Source organism: Tachysurus fulvidraco, chromosome 2, assembly GCF_022655615.1.
Source record: "Tachysurus fulvidraco isolate hzauxx_2018 chromosome 2, HZAU_PFXX_2.0, whole genome shotgun sequence".
Classification (NCBI taxonomy): domain Eukaryota; kingdom Metazoa; phylum Chordata; class Actinopteri; order Siluriformes; family Bagridae; genus Tachysurus; species Tachysurus fulvidraco.
Genome location: NC_062519.1, coordinates 10,881,810 through 10,896,736, shown reverse-complemented (window position 1 = coordinate 10,896,736; position 14,927 = coordinate 10,881,810). Strand labels below are relative to the sequence as shown.

The 14,927-nt window shown below is 37.8% G+C and overlaps 1 protein-coding gene across 2 annotated transcripts in view; it reads right to left on the bottom strand.

The window, feature by feature from the left end:
- The window catches only part of fbln2 (fibulin 2), a 73,157-nt gene extending 64,569 nt beyond the window's left edge, over nucleotides 1-8,588 (bottom strand). Inside the window, exons 1-2 of one of the 2 annotated variants that reach the window (XM_027143774.2) lie at nucleotides 8,047-8,588; nucleotides 4,968-6,880 (exon numbers count right to left, since the gene is read on the bottom strand). In XM_027143774.2, the coding sequence (XP_026999575.2) occupies nucleotides 4,968-6,771 (1,804 nt within the window). In that variant the 5' untranslated portion in view covers nucleotides 6,772-6,880; nucleotides 8,047-8,588. The remainder of the gene's footprint in view (nucleotides 1-4,967; nucleotides 6,881-8,046) is intronic. The other variant, XM_027143770.2, reaches the window with a different exon arrangement.
- Between the last annotated feature and the right edge of the window lie 6,339 nt (nucleotides 8,589-14,927).

The following is a 14,927-nucleotide window of genomic DNA, read 5'->3' as shown; positions in this document are numbered from 1 at the left end:
TGGATGGTATTTCATGTATAACATGGAAGACACTAAATCACTTCATCTGGAACATTTCAGCTAGTTACATGAGCTACATAAATAGTCTCAGAGTCAGTCCTTTCTTCTTTTCCACTCTCAGATGAACCAAGAGAATTATGCTGCAGACCCATATTTCAAAACAAAGAAGCAGAAGACACAAAATGTAAACAGTGAAAAAATACAGATGCTGGTGGACTAGTCCTCAAATGCAGTAAAAGATTATGATATGCTGACTTGACTTGGAACACAGTTATAGAACCATCATTTCCCTGGGCCTTGCCTCAAGCATTGTGAGAGAACTATGTTCTCATGAGCATGGACATCTATTTTTGTTTCATCAGTGCCCAGTCTCTAAAAACAGGTAGGAGACCCTGAGGCAGGAAGGGAGTGCTGCTAGTGTTCATTATCAGAATAGGTTTTCATAATCAGGTTTTCAGGGGCCTGTGGTTAAGGAGGAATTGCTGTAGCTCAGGTGGGGCCTCCTGGATCAGGGAAGACACAATCCTATCAGCTCAATCATCAAATGAACTATTATTTATACGGGTGACAGCTCTGAAAATCCACCACCCTGTCCTGCTTTGTTTTGGCAGAATATCAGATAGAACACCTCATATCAACCCAAATAAAGACCTACGGGGACATTTTAAATCATAAAATGAATGCTGAATGCAACACAAGAGATAATTAGATGTATTTAAAATGTTTGAGAAGTCGAGTAGATACTACGAAATATAGTGATACTAATAAAATAAAAAAGTTAAAAATCTATGTCTGGAATCTTAAGAAAATTAAGTCTGGACCTGTCAGGGGTTCAACTGCTACAGCACCTACTGTAAACTCCTCTTCAAGAAATGTTTCATTGGTATACTTGATTTATTATTCTACTATTTAGTGTCCCCCAGAAGAGGATGATTCGCATTTGGGTGCAGTTCCTCTGAAGGTTTCTTTCTCCTGTTGTCTTCTCACTTTCAAATCTGGCATACTCACTAAGAAATACACCTATTTCTGGATTTCTGTAATGCTGCTTTATGAGAATGTCCACTGTTAAAAACACGACACAAATACAATAGATGAGGAAAACATAATGTGTTTCTTATTCTGACATAATTCAATGTAGCATTACAGAACCCAGACTGCATCAAGGGAGATATCTAGCCTTGGCTACACTGCTCTTCCCATCCATTTCAATAGTGAAAAAGTCAGTCTTAGTCTGTCCAATAACAACAATTAATGGAGGAAATCCAACACTACACTGCTCAATAAGGCAAAGAACAAGGTGAGACCAGGATAAACTGTGACATTATTGAATTATTTATAACAAGTACGCAACCAATGCACGTAGACTCAGTGAATTACATGTATTGAGTTAATTGCATATGTTTCTCATAGCGTGTGTGTGTGTGTGTGTGTGTGTGTGTGTGTGTGTGTGTGTGTGTGTGTATGTGTTTCTTCTTCTAAGGGACAGTGGTTTTGCATGCCATGCTGATGGATATAACGGATGGGTTTGAAACCTGCACAGGTTTTTTTTATCACTTTCATAGCTATGAGGGGAGAAAGTTCACTATTTATACAAATACTCAAGTGCATCCTAAATACTGTTTGATGTCACTAGCAGGCCTAATTTACTAAACAAGTGTTGGGCAAAGGGAAAACCCTGTGCAAATGGACAAGCCATGTGCCACTGTGAAAGCACATGTAAGAGAAAACCATGCTAGAGATTAGACGGTAAATAAACTTTCCTTATCTGATCCTGTCACCTTTATGTTTCTCTAATCAGCCTTTTAATGACACACAGTATCTTACAGCTGAAACAACAAATTGACTCACAAAGTGACCGCAGATCACAACAGCACTATGATATGTAACAGAAAAATATTGCAAAAATATTATTCCAAACACACATTTACAATAAAAATGTAAATCTAGGCAAAGTTTGTGCCAAAATATAAATTTGGCTGTAAGTGTTTAAAAAGTGCCTTTCAACAAGTGCAAACTTACAGTGATCAGCCGTAATGTTAACCTCCGACAGGCAAAGTAAATAATATTAAATAACAATCAAGCCAACAGAGGCAGTGTGATGCTAATCCCAACCTTAGACAGGTGGTTTTAAAGTTATGGCTGATAGTCATATATGTGACAGTCTGGGAAAACATTTGGCAAAATCAGGACATTGCAGCAACAACTGCACCTCTGTGTCTGACAAGATTACTCACTATGCAGGAGCATCTGACATTTTAACAGCCAGTATCAGATTGCAAACTCAACTTATTATACTCATTTCTCTATGACACAACTTCAGAAATGCCTGAAAATCACCGGGTGAAAAAAAATCACACTTAGACTTTAGGCATCTTTAGGCAAACTGACTCCTTACTCAACATTATTTTAGAACTAAAGGATGGAAGCCTAGGCAAGATTATAAAGTAACTAAAATATTCCCACAATTTTGAAATTTTATAATAATTGTAAAATATTGAGGTTGCAAAGAATGTTAAGAATGCAAAACATGAGATATTTTTCCAGAAAAATTCAACCTTGTCGTTCTCTTTGAGAAACCACCAGGTCTTCACAACCTGCCACACATACAATATTTTCTATTGATTCACACTCACTCACTCACTCACTCACTCACTCACTCACTCACTCACTCACTCACTCACTCACTCACTCACTCACTCACTCACTCACTCACTCACTCACTCACTCACTCACTCACTCACTCACTCACTCACTCACTCACTCACTCATTTTCTACCGCTTTATCCGAACTACCTCGGGTCACGGGGAGCCTGTGCCTATCTCAGGTGTCATCTGGCATCAAGGCAGGATACACCCTGGACGGAGTGCCAACCCATTCTATTGATTCAGCATATGATATTCATTTAATATCATATGCTGATTTTTCGGACTCAATCTCTTCTTACATTAACATGGACTGAACTTTTTTATCACACTTGAACCCAAATATCTGCACTCTTGATCTCCTCTGAATGGATTGTCTTTAGCAAGGTAGTTCATAAAGCATGAAACAACACAGGTTATAATATGGAACCAAGCAACTCAGAAAAACCCTTCAAATTCAAGACATGTTTCCCATCAGTGCATGCATGATGTTGAACACCAAAGCTTAGCTATAGAAAATATGTTATCAGTATGAAAATAGCTCTCCCTTCTCCCTGCCATCTGACATAGGAGGAAAAACTAGCTCCAAGCGTTTCTATTCTGAGAGAGTGGCTTATGTTGAGCTGTGTCCAACTAGCACTTAACAAGATAACCAGTTCCTCTGCTTATCTTGCAGGACATGAGCAACATGCTCCAGGAAGACACCACTCAACAAAGACCCGGGGTCATCTTCTCTAAAGTTTTGCCATTAATCAAATCTTAATAGACAAGGAATGAAATGATCTTCAAAAAGTGTGTACAAGATAAGCATATGCAGGGAGGAAGGGACAATATTTATCCCACTGCTCTATTGAGGTCTTCAGACAATTAGCTGACCTTTTCATCCCAATGAGACAAATGGCTGCACAGCTTAAATAATGAAGGGGTAGCATCAGAGTGAGTGAAATGCCAAATCTAAATTAAAACCAGAAGACTGATTGAATCATTAGACTAACCCTTTTTTGAAAGCTATGTCTACACTATATTTTGTGAAGGAAGTAAATGTGAAAATGGTGTGGCACTTCATAATGAAATCTGATCTGGGCCACAAATATAATGACAGTTCATGACATTTCCATTCTTGCCATTATTTGCCTGGTATAAACATTAAAATATGTACTGTATATGCCAAAAATGCACTCAAGGCTAGCTGCAGTTTATGAGGGCAAAATCTATATAGAGTTTACTTAATATATACATAATTTTAACAGATTTACAGTAGTGAGACCAAATATCCTCCTGGTGGTCCAGCGTCAGGATCCTGGGCTCTCACTGCCATGGCTGGGGTTTGATTCCCAGGCAGGAAACTAACCCAGCCACTGAAGAGCTAAGTCTCAGTGCTGGTTCTAAGCCCGGATAAAATTGGAGGGTTGCCTCAGGAAGGGCATCTGGCATAAACCAAATGGATTAAACCATTGAGCTGAGTGGGTAAATACACTTACTGGTGGCTGTTTATAAGATATTATATGGTAAAGCTAAACTGTAAGGGTCGATGATGTCCTAAAAAAATAAGAAAGGGGGGCAAACTTTCAGATACTCGCATGTACAGACAGATAAGCAGCCGCATACTTGATTTTTTCAATAACATAATGAACAACCGTTTTTATACCATGTTTCCCCTGAATACCAAACATGGTAAACAGAAAGGATGTAATTACACAAAGCCATAATTTATACACAGGTGCACAGTTGTTTAGGCTAGCAAATGTAATAAATACTGCCCAGTCAATGAAAATCAGCAACTAGAATGCATTAATTACATTCTCAATTTCTTGATGTAGACAGACCATTTTTCATAAACAGTAAGTAATTAAACAGAATTAAAGCCTAGTCCACACCAGCAGAGGTAATTGTGATGTTTTGTTCCACAAAACAGTAGCATTTTCCGAATGTTACCCATCCACAATAAATGGTATAAATTATAGAACACGGCATGATGGGTATGTGTACTGGGACACTGACCTTTACATCATTGTGCCATTTTCATTGTTTCTGAAACATAAAAATAAAACATGCTTTCTTGCATGCCCTAGCATCAGTTCTGTTCTATACACTGCAGAATATTCAGTAAATAGCAACACAATTGTATTAAACACAATTTTGTAGTAAATTCCACAATCATTGAATTGTGTAGATCACATAACACTTATCCCTTACTTATCCTCATTTTGTTTCATGTTTTATCTTGTTTTTAGTTATTGATAATACAATTTAGTGTGAATGAAAAAGCAAAAAGAATTAAACCATGTCAGTGAGATCTAGGCCTGAAGTATATGAGTACTCACCCTCGTTGGCTTTTGTATTAGAACTGAGTGTGTTGTCTTTCTCTTCCTTTTCCTCAATCTCTTCTTCTTCATCCTCTTCTGCAACATCAAATAGACTATACGAATGTTTACTTAGAGGTTCTCCACCCTCTGTGTTCACTCTCAAGTGTGACTGGCTGGTTGGGCTTAAGATCACAGGGGGATTCGTATATGCTTCTGGTTTTATCTCTGATTTGGTTTCATGTTCTCCTGAAGGTCTGTCAGGTGTTGCTGAAGATTCATAGTCATTGCTTGAGATGCTTTCCTTTATAGATTGTAAACGGTGTTTTTCATGTTTTACAACCATTTCATCCATTGCATGATTTTTGTCACTCTTTGTGACTTTATTTAATGGGATTTCTTGCTTTTCTACGCTCACCTCTTCCTTTTGCGTGCTGTAAAATACCACAGTTTCTGGTGTGCTCTGGTAAGCCTGATCTGGTAAAAAACTGCCCCAGGTAGTCTGCGATGTTGTTGTCATCTGTGTCTCCTCTGTAGATTGAGACATAGTTGGAAATACAGTAACTGGAGAATCAGTGAGTATTTCACTGTATGTGTTGTCTTCATTTGAATCAAACTCTTTACTGTCAGTGGTTTCTTTAAAGATCTCTGGCATCTTCCTCAGGCTGTCTCTATCCTCAAAAACCTCTGTGTTGTTATGATCTTTATAGGGGCCATAACTCTCATTTACAGTAGTGTCTCTGTAAACATATAATTGTTCTTCATGTGTGGTATCTCTATAGATGGGGATTGTGTCTTTGTTGGTATTAACTTTAGGAATGCTAATTGGTGCTCCTCTAATACTGTCTCCAGAAACTTCCATAATGTCTTTCGTAGAGTTCCCTTTATGACGACGATATTTTGCCCCATCTATCCGCCCTTCATTTAAGGGAAACTTTTCAGTTGTTACTTCATGCACACCAAATCTCTCTTTAAGCTCCTGCTTGGTTCCTCTGGCTTGGTGAGAAGGATTGCTTTCCAGATCAGAAACTGAGATAACATAGGATTCCACTGGAGAGGCAGGGTCATGCCGAGGTTGCTTTAAGGAATCTGTTGTAGTGTAGTCATAGTCCACTTCATCCTCCTCCTCCCCTTCATCTCCATCAGTGTTGCTTGGGTTTGGTTTGAATGGAGGCAGGCTGTCACGATATGACTGTGGAAAAGGTTTGGAGAAGCTAGTTCTTGAGCTATGATGGTTGAAAAGATTTTGGATTTTATTTTGATGTTTCCATGGTGTGTTTTCCTCTGTGGTAGCTGCAAGCATGGGTTTATGAACTTGTCTCAGATCACAGTCTGGGATTGGGGAACACATCAAGTCCCCCCCATTATTAGGGCAGTGACAGACTTGGCACACTTGGTCCATGTGAAATGAATGGCCAGCCTCAAACTTCTGCCCCTCATGCACACAACCTATCCGCTCACACTGAATACACCCATCCGCTGGCTCCGACACCTCAATGCAGTTAGCGGGAAGCTCAGGGCATGGAATAAAATGGCAACTGATCCGTCCTCCACCCTGTGGGCAAGAGCACTCTGTACTTCCAAAATCCACAAAGTAAGATTCTCCTTCAGGCACTCGACCAGATCTGAAGCCAGCATTAATACAGTCATAGTACTGGTAGCCCTCACATTTGCAGCCAGTTTGTAGGCAAGTGGCACAACAGGCACCATTTTCCAAAACCTCATCAATGCAGTGGTTAAGAAGTGGGCATTCCACTCCAGTACAATCTTTCTGACAGAAACTTTCACGCACACAGTACAAAAGCAGTAACAACAACAGCCTCATTATGGCAAAGTGGGCTTCCTGTTATTCAAATATGAATTTATATTAGTTCCAGTACAGTAGACAAAGCTGCGTACTGGTTCCTCAACAAGCTTGCAGCAATCAATGGAACCTAGAAAAAGTGTGAGAGATGAAGAGAGTTGTGAAGGGCGACATATTAGGGAGTGTGCTGCAGATTTCCTTTGGAACCTTTTCAATTAGTATGAAGTCACTGGCTTCATAATTGGCTCAGTCTCAAATCAAGTTCGAATCGACACTGGTGGACATGAGTTGTTGTTGAAGCAAATGGCCATACAGTCACTGCGATTCATGGATAACATTATGTTAAAGTCTATGTCATACCAATTAGGTATAAATCCTAGTTTTGTAGCAATATTAATATAATTCATACGTGTGGTTAGTTTGGCAAACACAAGCAGAATTGTCTATATAACACACTGTATGAAATCCATGATAGAAAACTTTACTTAAAATATATCACAGCTACCAGTCCTTTGGAGAAATCTTTAAATTATTTATAAAAACAATTTTATCAAATAAACCAACGATTTTTCTGGAATAAACAGTGAAAATGCAAAGAAAGCTTTTGGCAGCATTTGGTTAAGACGCTTTTGTATTGAGCAGCTCTGTGCTGAAACTCATCTGGGGAACAGATTCTATTTTTTCTGGAGACTTTTCAAGCCCTAGGGATTCGAACTTTCAGATTTCAGTCCAAATGAAGAAAACAGTTTTAGAATTGTTCTTAGTTCCAAAGCAATGCATAAGAACTAAGAGTCTGATCTACCAAACAGCTTATCCAAAGACATTAGGCAAGAGAGGGCAAACTTTCTGGTACAGTGATGCATAGCTTTACACACTAACTTTTTTCATTATTTGGGTGAAGTTGTTAAGCATAATATGAATTGGCTAAAGATTTGCAAAAGGTTGATTTAAGTCTTGCCTAACCTACACTGACAGATATTTTCTAAAGACAATGACTTTTACTCAGCATGCATGGGCACTTTCTAACCATGTCAATGCTTCACTATAGCAATGTGTCTCTCACTGTATGGGGAGGTCTGTGAGGGTGGTGTATGAAAGTATGCATCAATAACGTGTTTTTTTTTTTTTTTTAGTATACACTACAGTATATTCTCCTCACAAACTCATGCATAACGCTCAGTAATACATAATGACCGGGTGTTGTAAAGTGACACCGATATAGTCATTTAATCTTTATCCAAATGAGTTCTTAAAGCAGGAAAACAGGAGAGAAGAGAAACAAAAGTTTTTACTTACCTAATTGTGTACTGTAGCGTGAGCTCGCGCGCTGCCAGTCCCGCAGCAGGGTTCGAGTGTGTGCGCCTGAGTGTGTGTGTGTGTGTGTGTGTGTGTGTGTGTGTGTGTGTGTGTGTGTGTGTGTGTGTGTGTGTGTGTGTGTGTGTGTGGTTCCATCTTACACACAGCTGCGCACCACGACCCCTCTAACTAAGTCTAAGGGGAGGGAAGTTACAGCCTATTGCCTACAATACCCTTTAAGCCAAGAAAAAGAATTCAAGTCATGCTGAAATACCGCAGGCGATTTTTATCACATGTTAACATGTTAGCAGAATTTCAGCAGGAGGTTTTTCTTTTCTCTTAACACGTTTTCGGTGATAAATGTTCGAAGCAGCACGTAAAATGTACGCAGACCTTGCACTGTAAGTGTAATTGTCACCCGATTTGATCAAGTTGTTGGATAACTGTATGCTACAGTATAGCAAGCCTAAAAAGATCAAATCAGATCATTTCAGTTTGTAATATAAGAAAAAGAAATCTTACGCCCATTGTGCAGATAACAGGAGAGCCTTGTGAAAGTCTTCAGTTTCCTGAAAAGTTATCAGACATGTCTGGATTACAAATTACACTTACACTGATTGCTCCAGTCAGTGTTTTTATTGGGGGGGGAAAAAAGCTGCTTGCATAAGTATCCATCCCCTTCAGCCTGGTACATGGTAGAAGCAACATCTGCTGCAATAACACACTGAAAAACAAACTTTGCTCACTGCTTTGTTTGGGATTTTCACCCATTATTTTATAGCATTTTGTATGCTTTAGCTTATTAAAGGTTGGTTGATTGTTGTAAATTTGGCCACCGAAATGCACACACTTTGTATTAATCACTCCCGAGTTGCTTTGTGATGTCCTGCTGAAAGGTGAAGTTTCGACAGAGATTTTTACTCCAAAGTTTTTTTTAATCTCCCTGTATTTTGCTCCAACCATTCTCATTTCTCCATTCAATCTTAACAAGAAGCCACCACCATATTTCACTGTAGGGAGGGTTAACTTGATCTTGGTTAACTAAACCTTCTTCAGCAACAGAATCTTTCTAGCCAATCTCCCACACAGTTCTAAATGTTGCAGGGTTCTTCTCTAGCCCACTCTCAGCCACCAGACTCTGTTTCAGTGTGATGGCCTTGTCTAGTGCTTCAGTGATGTGATGCATCTTTCAATCCAACAGTGCTTACTGGCATTTTCTTTTATATCTAATTTTATTTTTTATTGTATTCCTAAGTTGTACATTTCTATGTGTTACCTCATTTGTCTTTCCTTTGTAGATTTTGAAGCTTATAATAATATAATATAATCCTGCCTTGATGCCCGATGACGCCTGAGAGGCTCCCCGTGATCCGAGGTAGTTCGGATAAGCGGTAGAAAATGAATGAATGAATGAATGAATGAATGATAATATAATATAATATAATATAATATAATATAATATAATATAATATAATATAATATAATATAATAAACTAAGATAGATAGATAGATAGATAGATAGATAGATAGATAGATAGATAGATAGATAGATAGATAGACTTCTAGTCAATAACATTACGTCTGGATGGAATTAGTCAAAATTAAAAATGTCGGAATGTATATTATGAGAGCAGACCACTTTGCATTACATTACATATTTAATTTACTTAATTTATATAATTAATATGTACAAATCTGCTGATTAATTCCACTCCAGAAGTTCAAAAGTAATACAATTCCATGCAAAGCCTGTGAAAGGGCTAACACTGCCTCTAACGCAATTACCTTGGAAATAGTCAGCTGTCAGGACTCAACCCGGACTTTTGGCCGTGTGCTGTTTTTGTTTATCTTCCTCATCACGTGTCTGCCACGCCTTCGTCTGCCCCTCCCTGTCTTCACACCTGATCCTTATTGTGTCATCGTGTCTTTTTATATTTAAGTGGGCCGCGTTGCCGAGTGCAGCGCGGAATCATTAGTTACGTTTACCCCTCGTCATGTCTAGTCTTTGTTAAGTGTCTTCATTTGTATTGCTTTTGCTATCGTCTTTGTCTTTATCATTTATTAAACCCCTTTCATTTGAAGCTATCCTGCATACGGGTCTGTCTCCTTCCGCTTCCAGTTGTGACATCAACACAATAAATTAATTGTTTGTTGTTTTCTTAGGAACTCTTGTGTGTGAAGGTCATACCCTTGTTTAAGTCTTGTGCTCTTCAGAATTTACTAAAGCCACTATTAGTTTTACATGCTGTGTTTTGCAATCCGTGTGTCACATTTCCAGGAAATACACAAAGAAATTTCTGATGCTTTGATTTTTATTTATTTATTTATTTATTTATTTATTTATTTATTTATTTTTTAATTTTGGCCAAAAAGTCTTCCACATTTCCAGCATAGATGCTCTGACATGTGCTCCAGCTAAACTGTACTCTGCTATGTAATAAGCAATTCATTACATTTATTTGAGTTGCACACCTAGCAAATTATATGAATTCAAATATCAGTGTAAACATTGTTATGCCCTGGAAGCATGTTACTGCTTGCATTGGATAAAAACACACCAACACTTTCTGGATCATGATGGCACATCATCAAACTATTGTGTTGTGTGAATTCATGCCTTTGGGATGGGCTTTGGTGAGCGGTTTGGATGAAGGGAGTGGGATTAATGTGAGAAAACATTGAGACAATGTCTATTGTAAAAAGTGCTATAGAAATAAACTTGAAATGAATTGAATTGGATTGAAAACTTGCCAACATTGATTACAGTGCTGTTTATGTTTAGAATTTGGGTTCCAGTCTCTGTAAAAATGTTCTTCATTCATTTATTCTAAACGTGCTACTCTGAAAGTTACCATGAAACCTTGAGACTTAAGTTTTAAGTGTTGAGTTTTTGTGTGTGTGTGTGTGTGTGTGTGTGTGTGTGTGTGTGTGTGTGTGTGTGTGTGTGTGTGCATACATTCTATGCTTAAAGAGAGAAATTTAATTCATTCAGGAAAGTGCACATTAGTGTTGCCATGAGCTAAGTTCCAGACATTTGGCATAGGGACAATGAAGAAACAATGTTTCTATAGAAATGAAGTCCATAAGAGTTTTCGATGTGCCTGCTAGCACTCATACAATCACAGAACAGCACAAATTGGTTTCATCTCAAATCCCGAAGATAAATTAAGTGTAGTCTCATGTTAATAAATGATTATTCTAAAAGGACTTGCATGTATGTCCAGACATTTATCATTGTTTTAACTACATTCCTTTGCAATTTGTTTCTATTAATCTTAAATAGATTTTGAAGAATTTGATTGGTGAAATTGTGCCTTGGAAAAGTGACCTAGATTCTGACACTTACGTCAAATGGGGCTTGTCTAAACAACATGGCTTTTCCAATCAAGAGCAGGCTGTCTGCCACAACAACAAAGGAACATTACTGTAATCCCTGTAATTCATGTTGTTCATGCTATAATTCATACTGTAAGTCTGAACTTTGCCTTTCAAGCGAACCTTGTATTTTTCAGGTAAGCAGAAGAAACTAAATGTCCTGCATTGAGCTATAATGTGGAATTTATAAGGCAAGACTGACAAAGCTACTGTACAGTATAAAGCTGTGTACAGGACGTGTATCCCAGGCATGAAATAAAATATTCATTAGCGATTTTCAGTGGAAATTTATTTTCATTAACAAACAGCACATTTGTGGGATTTGTTAGATAAATAAAGCACCCACACAGTAGTGGGAACAGCACTGATGGGGCTACGAGGGTGCATGCTCGGGCGTCTCTTTGCGTAACACCATCAGGCATCCTCACAGGCGAATAGGTGAGATTTGTGGAATCCTAGTGTGAACTGGGAAAAGGTGAGTTATCACATACAGAGAGTCTTTTGAAAAAGAGAGTCATCAGGGATTTCTGAGCTGCACATTGTTTTGGCTCTGTTTTCTGTCCTAAAAAAACTTGTATAATGTGAGGGCAAATATAAGTCACCTAAGGATGAGGCTTATACTGTAGCACTCACATTAAATCTTCCAATAGACACAATTCAGATTTTGTTCAGGTTCTCAGAAAATCTGTCATTTCAGGTCATTTCACTATATCCTTACCATATGCTTGTGTTTCCTGCTTGGGCCCAATTGTGGGTGAATGCAAATTATTCTGCATTTTAGTTCTACAAGTAGAGTACTTTGCTATTTTGTTTGAATTAAATGCCACTGCTAAGCTTGGACAATCCATTTCTAAAACTATTCTACCGACCCTAAAAAACCTGAAAGTAATTGCACTTGACAGAATAATGTTAGATGCAATTTGACCATGAATTAGAATCATTTACAAAGAAAAACTGCTCTTGCTAATTACCCTAAAAATTTGATAGATCACCTGTAGTGAGGTCAACAGCTTGGAAGTGTGTTGGTTTGTTTCCAGACATATGATTCTAATCAACATGAAAATCTTTAAGAGTCACTTGATACACCCAGTATGCTCACTGCACTAAGTTGTTTCTTCTATTATTAAATCCATGTGCTGAGAAACTAAATTTTTGTAACTTGATTTTATTAGTTAAACGTTTTGCCTAGGTTTTGTCTTTTGCTAGTGCTGGCTGAGGAATTATTTCCACTGCAATCAGCTTTACAGAAATATAAAAATAGAGAATACAAAGTACAAAGTTTGAAATTGAATTAATATTTATCCCCAATGAGCAATTTCTGTAATGCCGTAAATTTAAATGTAAATTTCTGTAAAGCTGCTTTGTAACAATGTCCACTGTTAAAAGTGCTGTACAAATAAAATCAAATTGAATTGAAAACAGCCCTGCTGTCATGCACGTGGAACAGGTCAGATCCAAATGCTGGTTTATAAAGCAATATCAAAAACAGGCAAGGGTCAAACATCAGGCAAACAACAACATCAAAGGAAATCCAAAAACAGTAGTCAATAATCCGGGCGTAGGTCAGGGCAGGTACTGTAGCAAACATTCGTAAACACGATAAACAGGCAGGGTCAAAACAAGGAATAGACGGAACAGAATTAATACGCTGGGAATGCAGACAGGCTAGCAGAGGGAGCCCTCATGGCTCTCATAACACATGCCACAAAAAAGAAAAAACTTTGGTGGAAGCATTTTTTAATTATATTATTTCCATTCATTCATTCATTCATTCATTCATTCATTCATTCATTCATTCATTCAAGCATTCATTTGTTCATTCAGTAACTACTTTAAAAAGTCATAAACACACACTTTCATACAGTAGACAATCCTTACTGTATATTTTGGTTGAGAAGAAAATTCCATATTTTTTGGTGAAATCCTTTTGATTTAGTGATGAGAGGAAAACAGATAACATGGAACAAGCTCCAATAAGGAAAATCAGGGTCATACCCAGGAATGGGGAGCTATGAGGCATCAATGCTACCACAGGCCCATCCACAGTGCAGGAGCTTTACCTGAATGCTTTGATGAGGATGAAAATGATGTTACACTAATGCCTTCACATGTCACTAGACCTCAATCCAATTAAACACCTATTAGCAATTTTGGTCTGGTGTGTAAGACAATGCTTTTCCCCTAGCATTCATCAAAACACCAATGAAGTATTTGTTTGGAAGAATGGTGTTTCATCCCTCCAATACAGTTCCTTTTACATACTTTTTAAATATAATGCTATTGTGTTTTTTGGTGAATTGGAGTGACCCAAACTTTATTTCTTAGGATAAAATATCCGGAATGTATAAACTTCTATAGAGCTGCAATGTCCATTTTTATAAGCACTATATAAATTAAAGGTTATTGAATTAGGTTTTCATGTTAGAAACATAATAGGTTTAGCACTGGTTTTGATTCAATTGTAGCATATGCTTAATGTCATACATATTTCTTGGCAGATGGCTGTCCAGTGCTCTGCCTTACTAATAAGTCCAACTCTGTTTGAAGTTTGATTGTGTGGGAAAAAGCAGGAATTTCCAGAATGAGAGGAAATGGGTGCAGCAGGAGGGTATGGAATATCCATCAAGTGCTCCATCCATCTCAGCAGGCACTCACAAATCTGTTGCTGTTCTGTCGTCACATCTCTATGACAATAGACACAGGAAACAGGAAGGGGCTTGGATTTACACACAATCAGATGTTCTATGGTAGGAGCACACTGTATTTTTCTATTCTAATAAAACACTCATTTGAAGAAAATCATTTTCCCACTCAACAATGCCTCGTTAACAGTCCTTATTGGATTCTGTTACTGTACAGGAACAGTGCCAACTTACACATATTAGAGTGCATGGAAAGATTGTTGATCGCTGAGCAACAAACTAAACTTGCTAAGTTATTAAGTCAGAGGCTATAGATATAATAACTAAGCACTTTAGGAATAATCTATACAAAACAGTCAAAATAATTAATTTCAAAGTCAATTTATTTTAATTTATGATTAACTATAATTCATGTAGTTTGCTATTGATTTTAGTGTAATCTGAGCTGAACTTGAATTTACTCTCTCAATCATCTGTCAAAAAAAAAGAGAGCTCTCTTCTTAAACACGCATGAAGTGGAAAAGTTGAGGAGCACAGAGTACATGATTTTCTATATATACATATATCCCAGCTTAGCTGCCATTGGCTCCTGCCAGTCTGTCAACTGTGATGATCAGAAGAGAGGCTATTTGTGTTCGTCTGCCAATGGTGGGGAATGCACTTGCCAAGAAACTCAATCTGTCTTAGTCATTCAATTACCACTAATAAGGACAATCATGCCATACCAGACAGATGAAATTACAGTAGTTTCAGTGGAAACTGTGGGTCTCTCAGATGACTGTTGTCATATGTAATACATGCAAAGCGACAGGCTTGTTTACTTTACTTAAATCTGCTCTTTCTCATATCCCATATACATTGGTT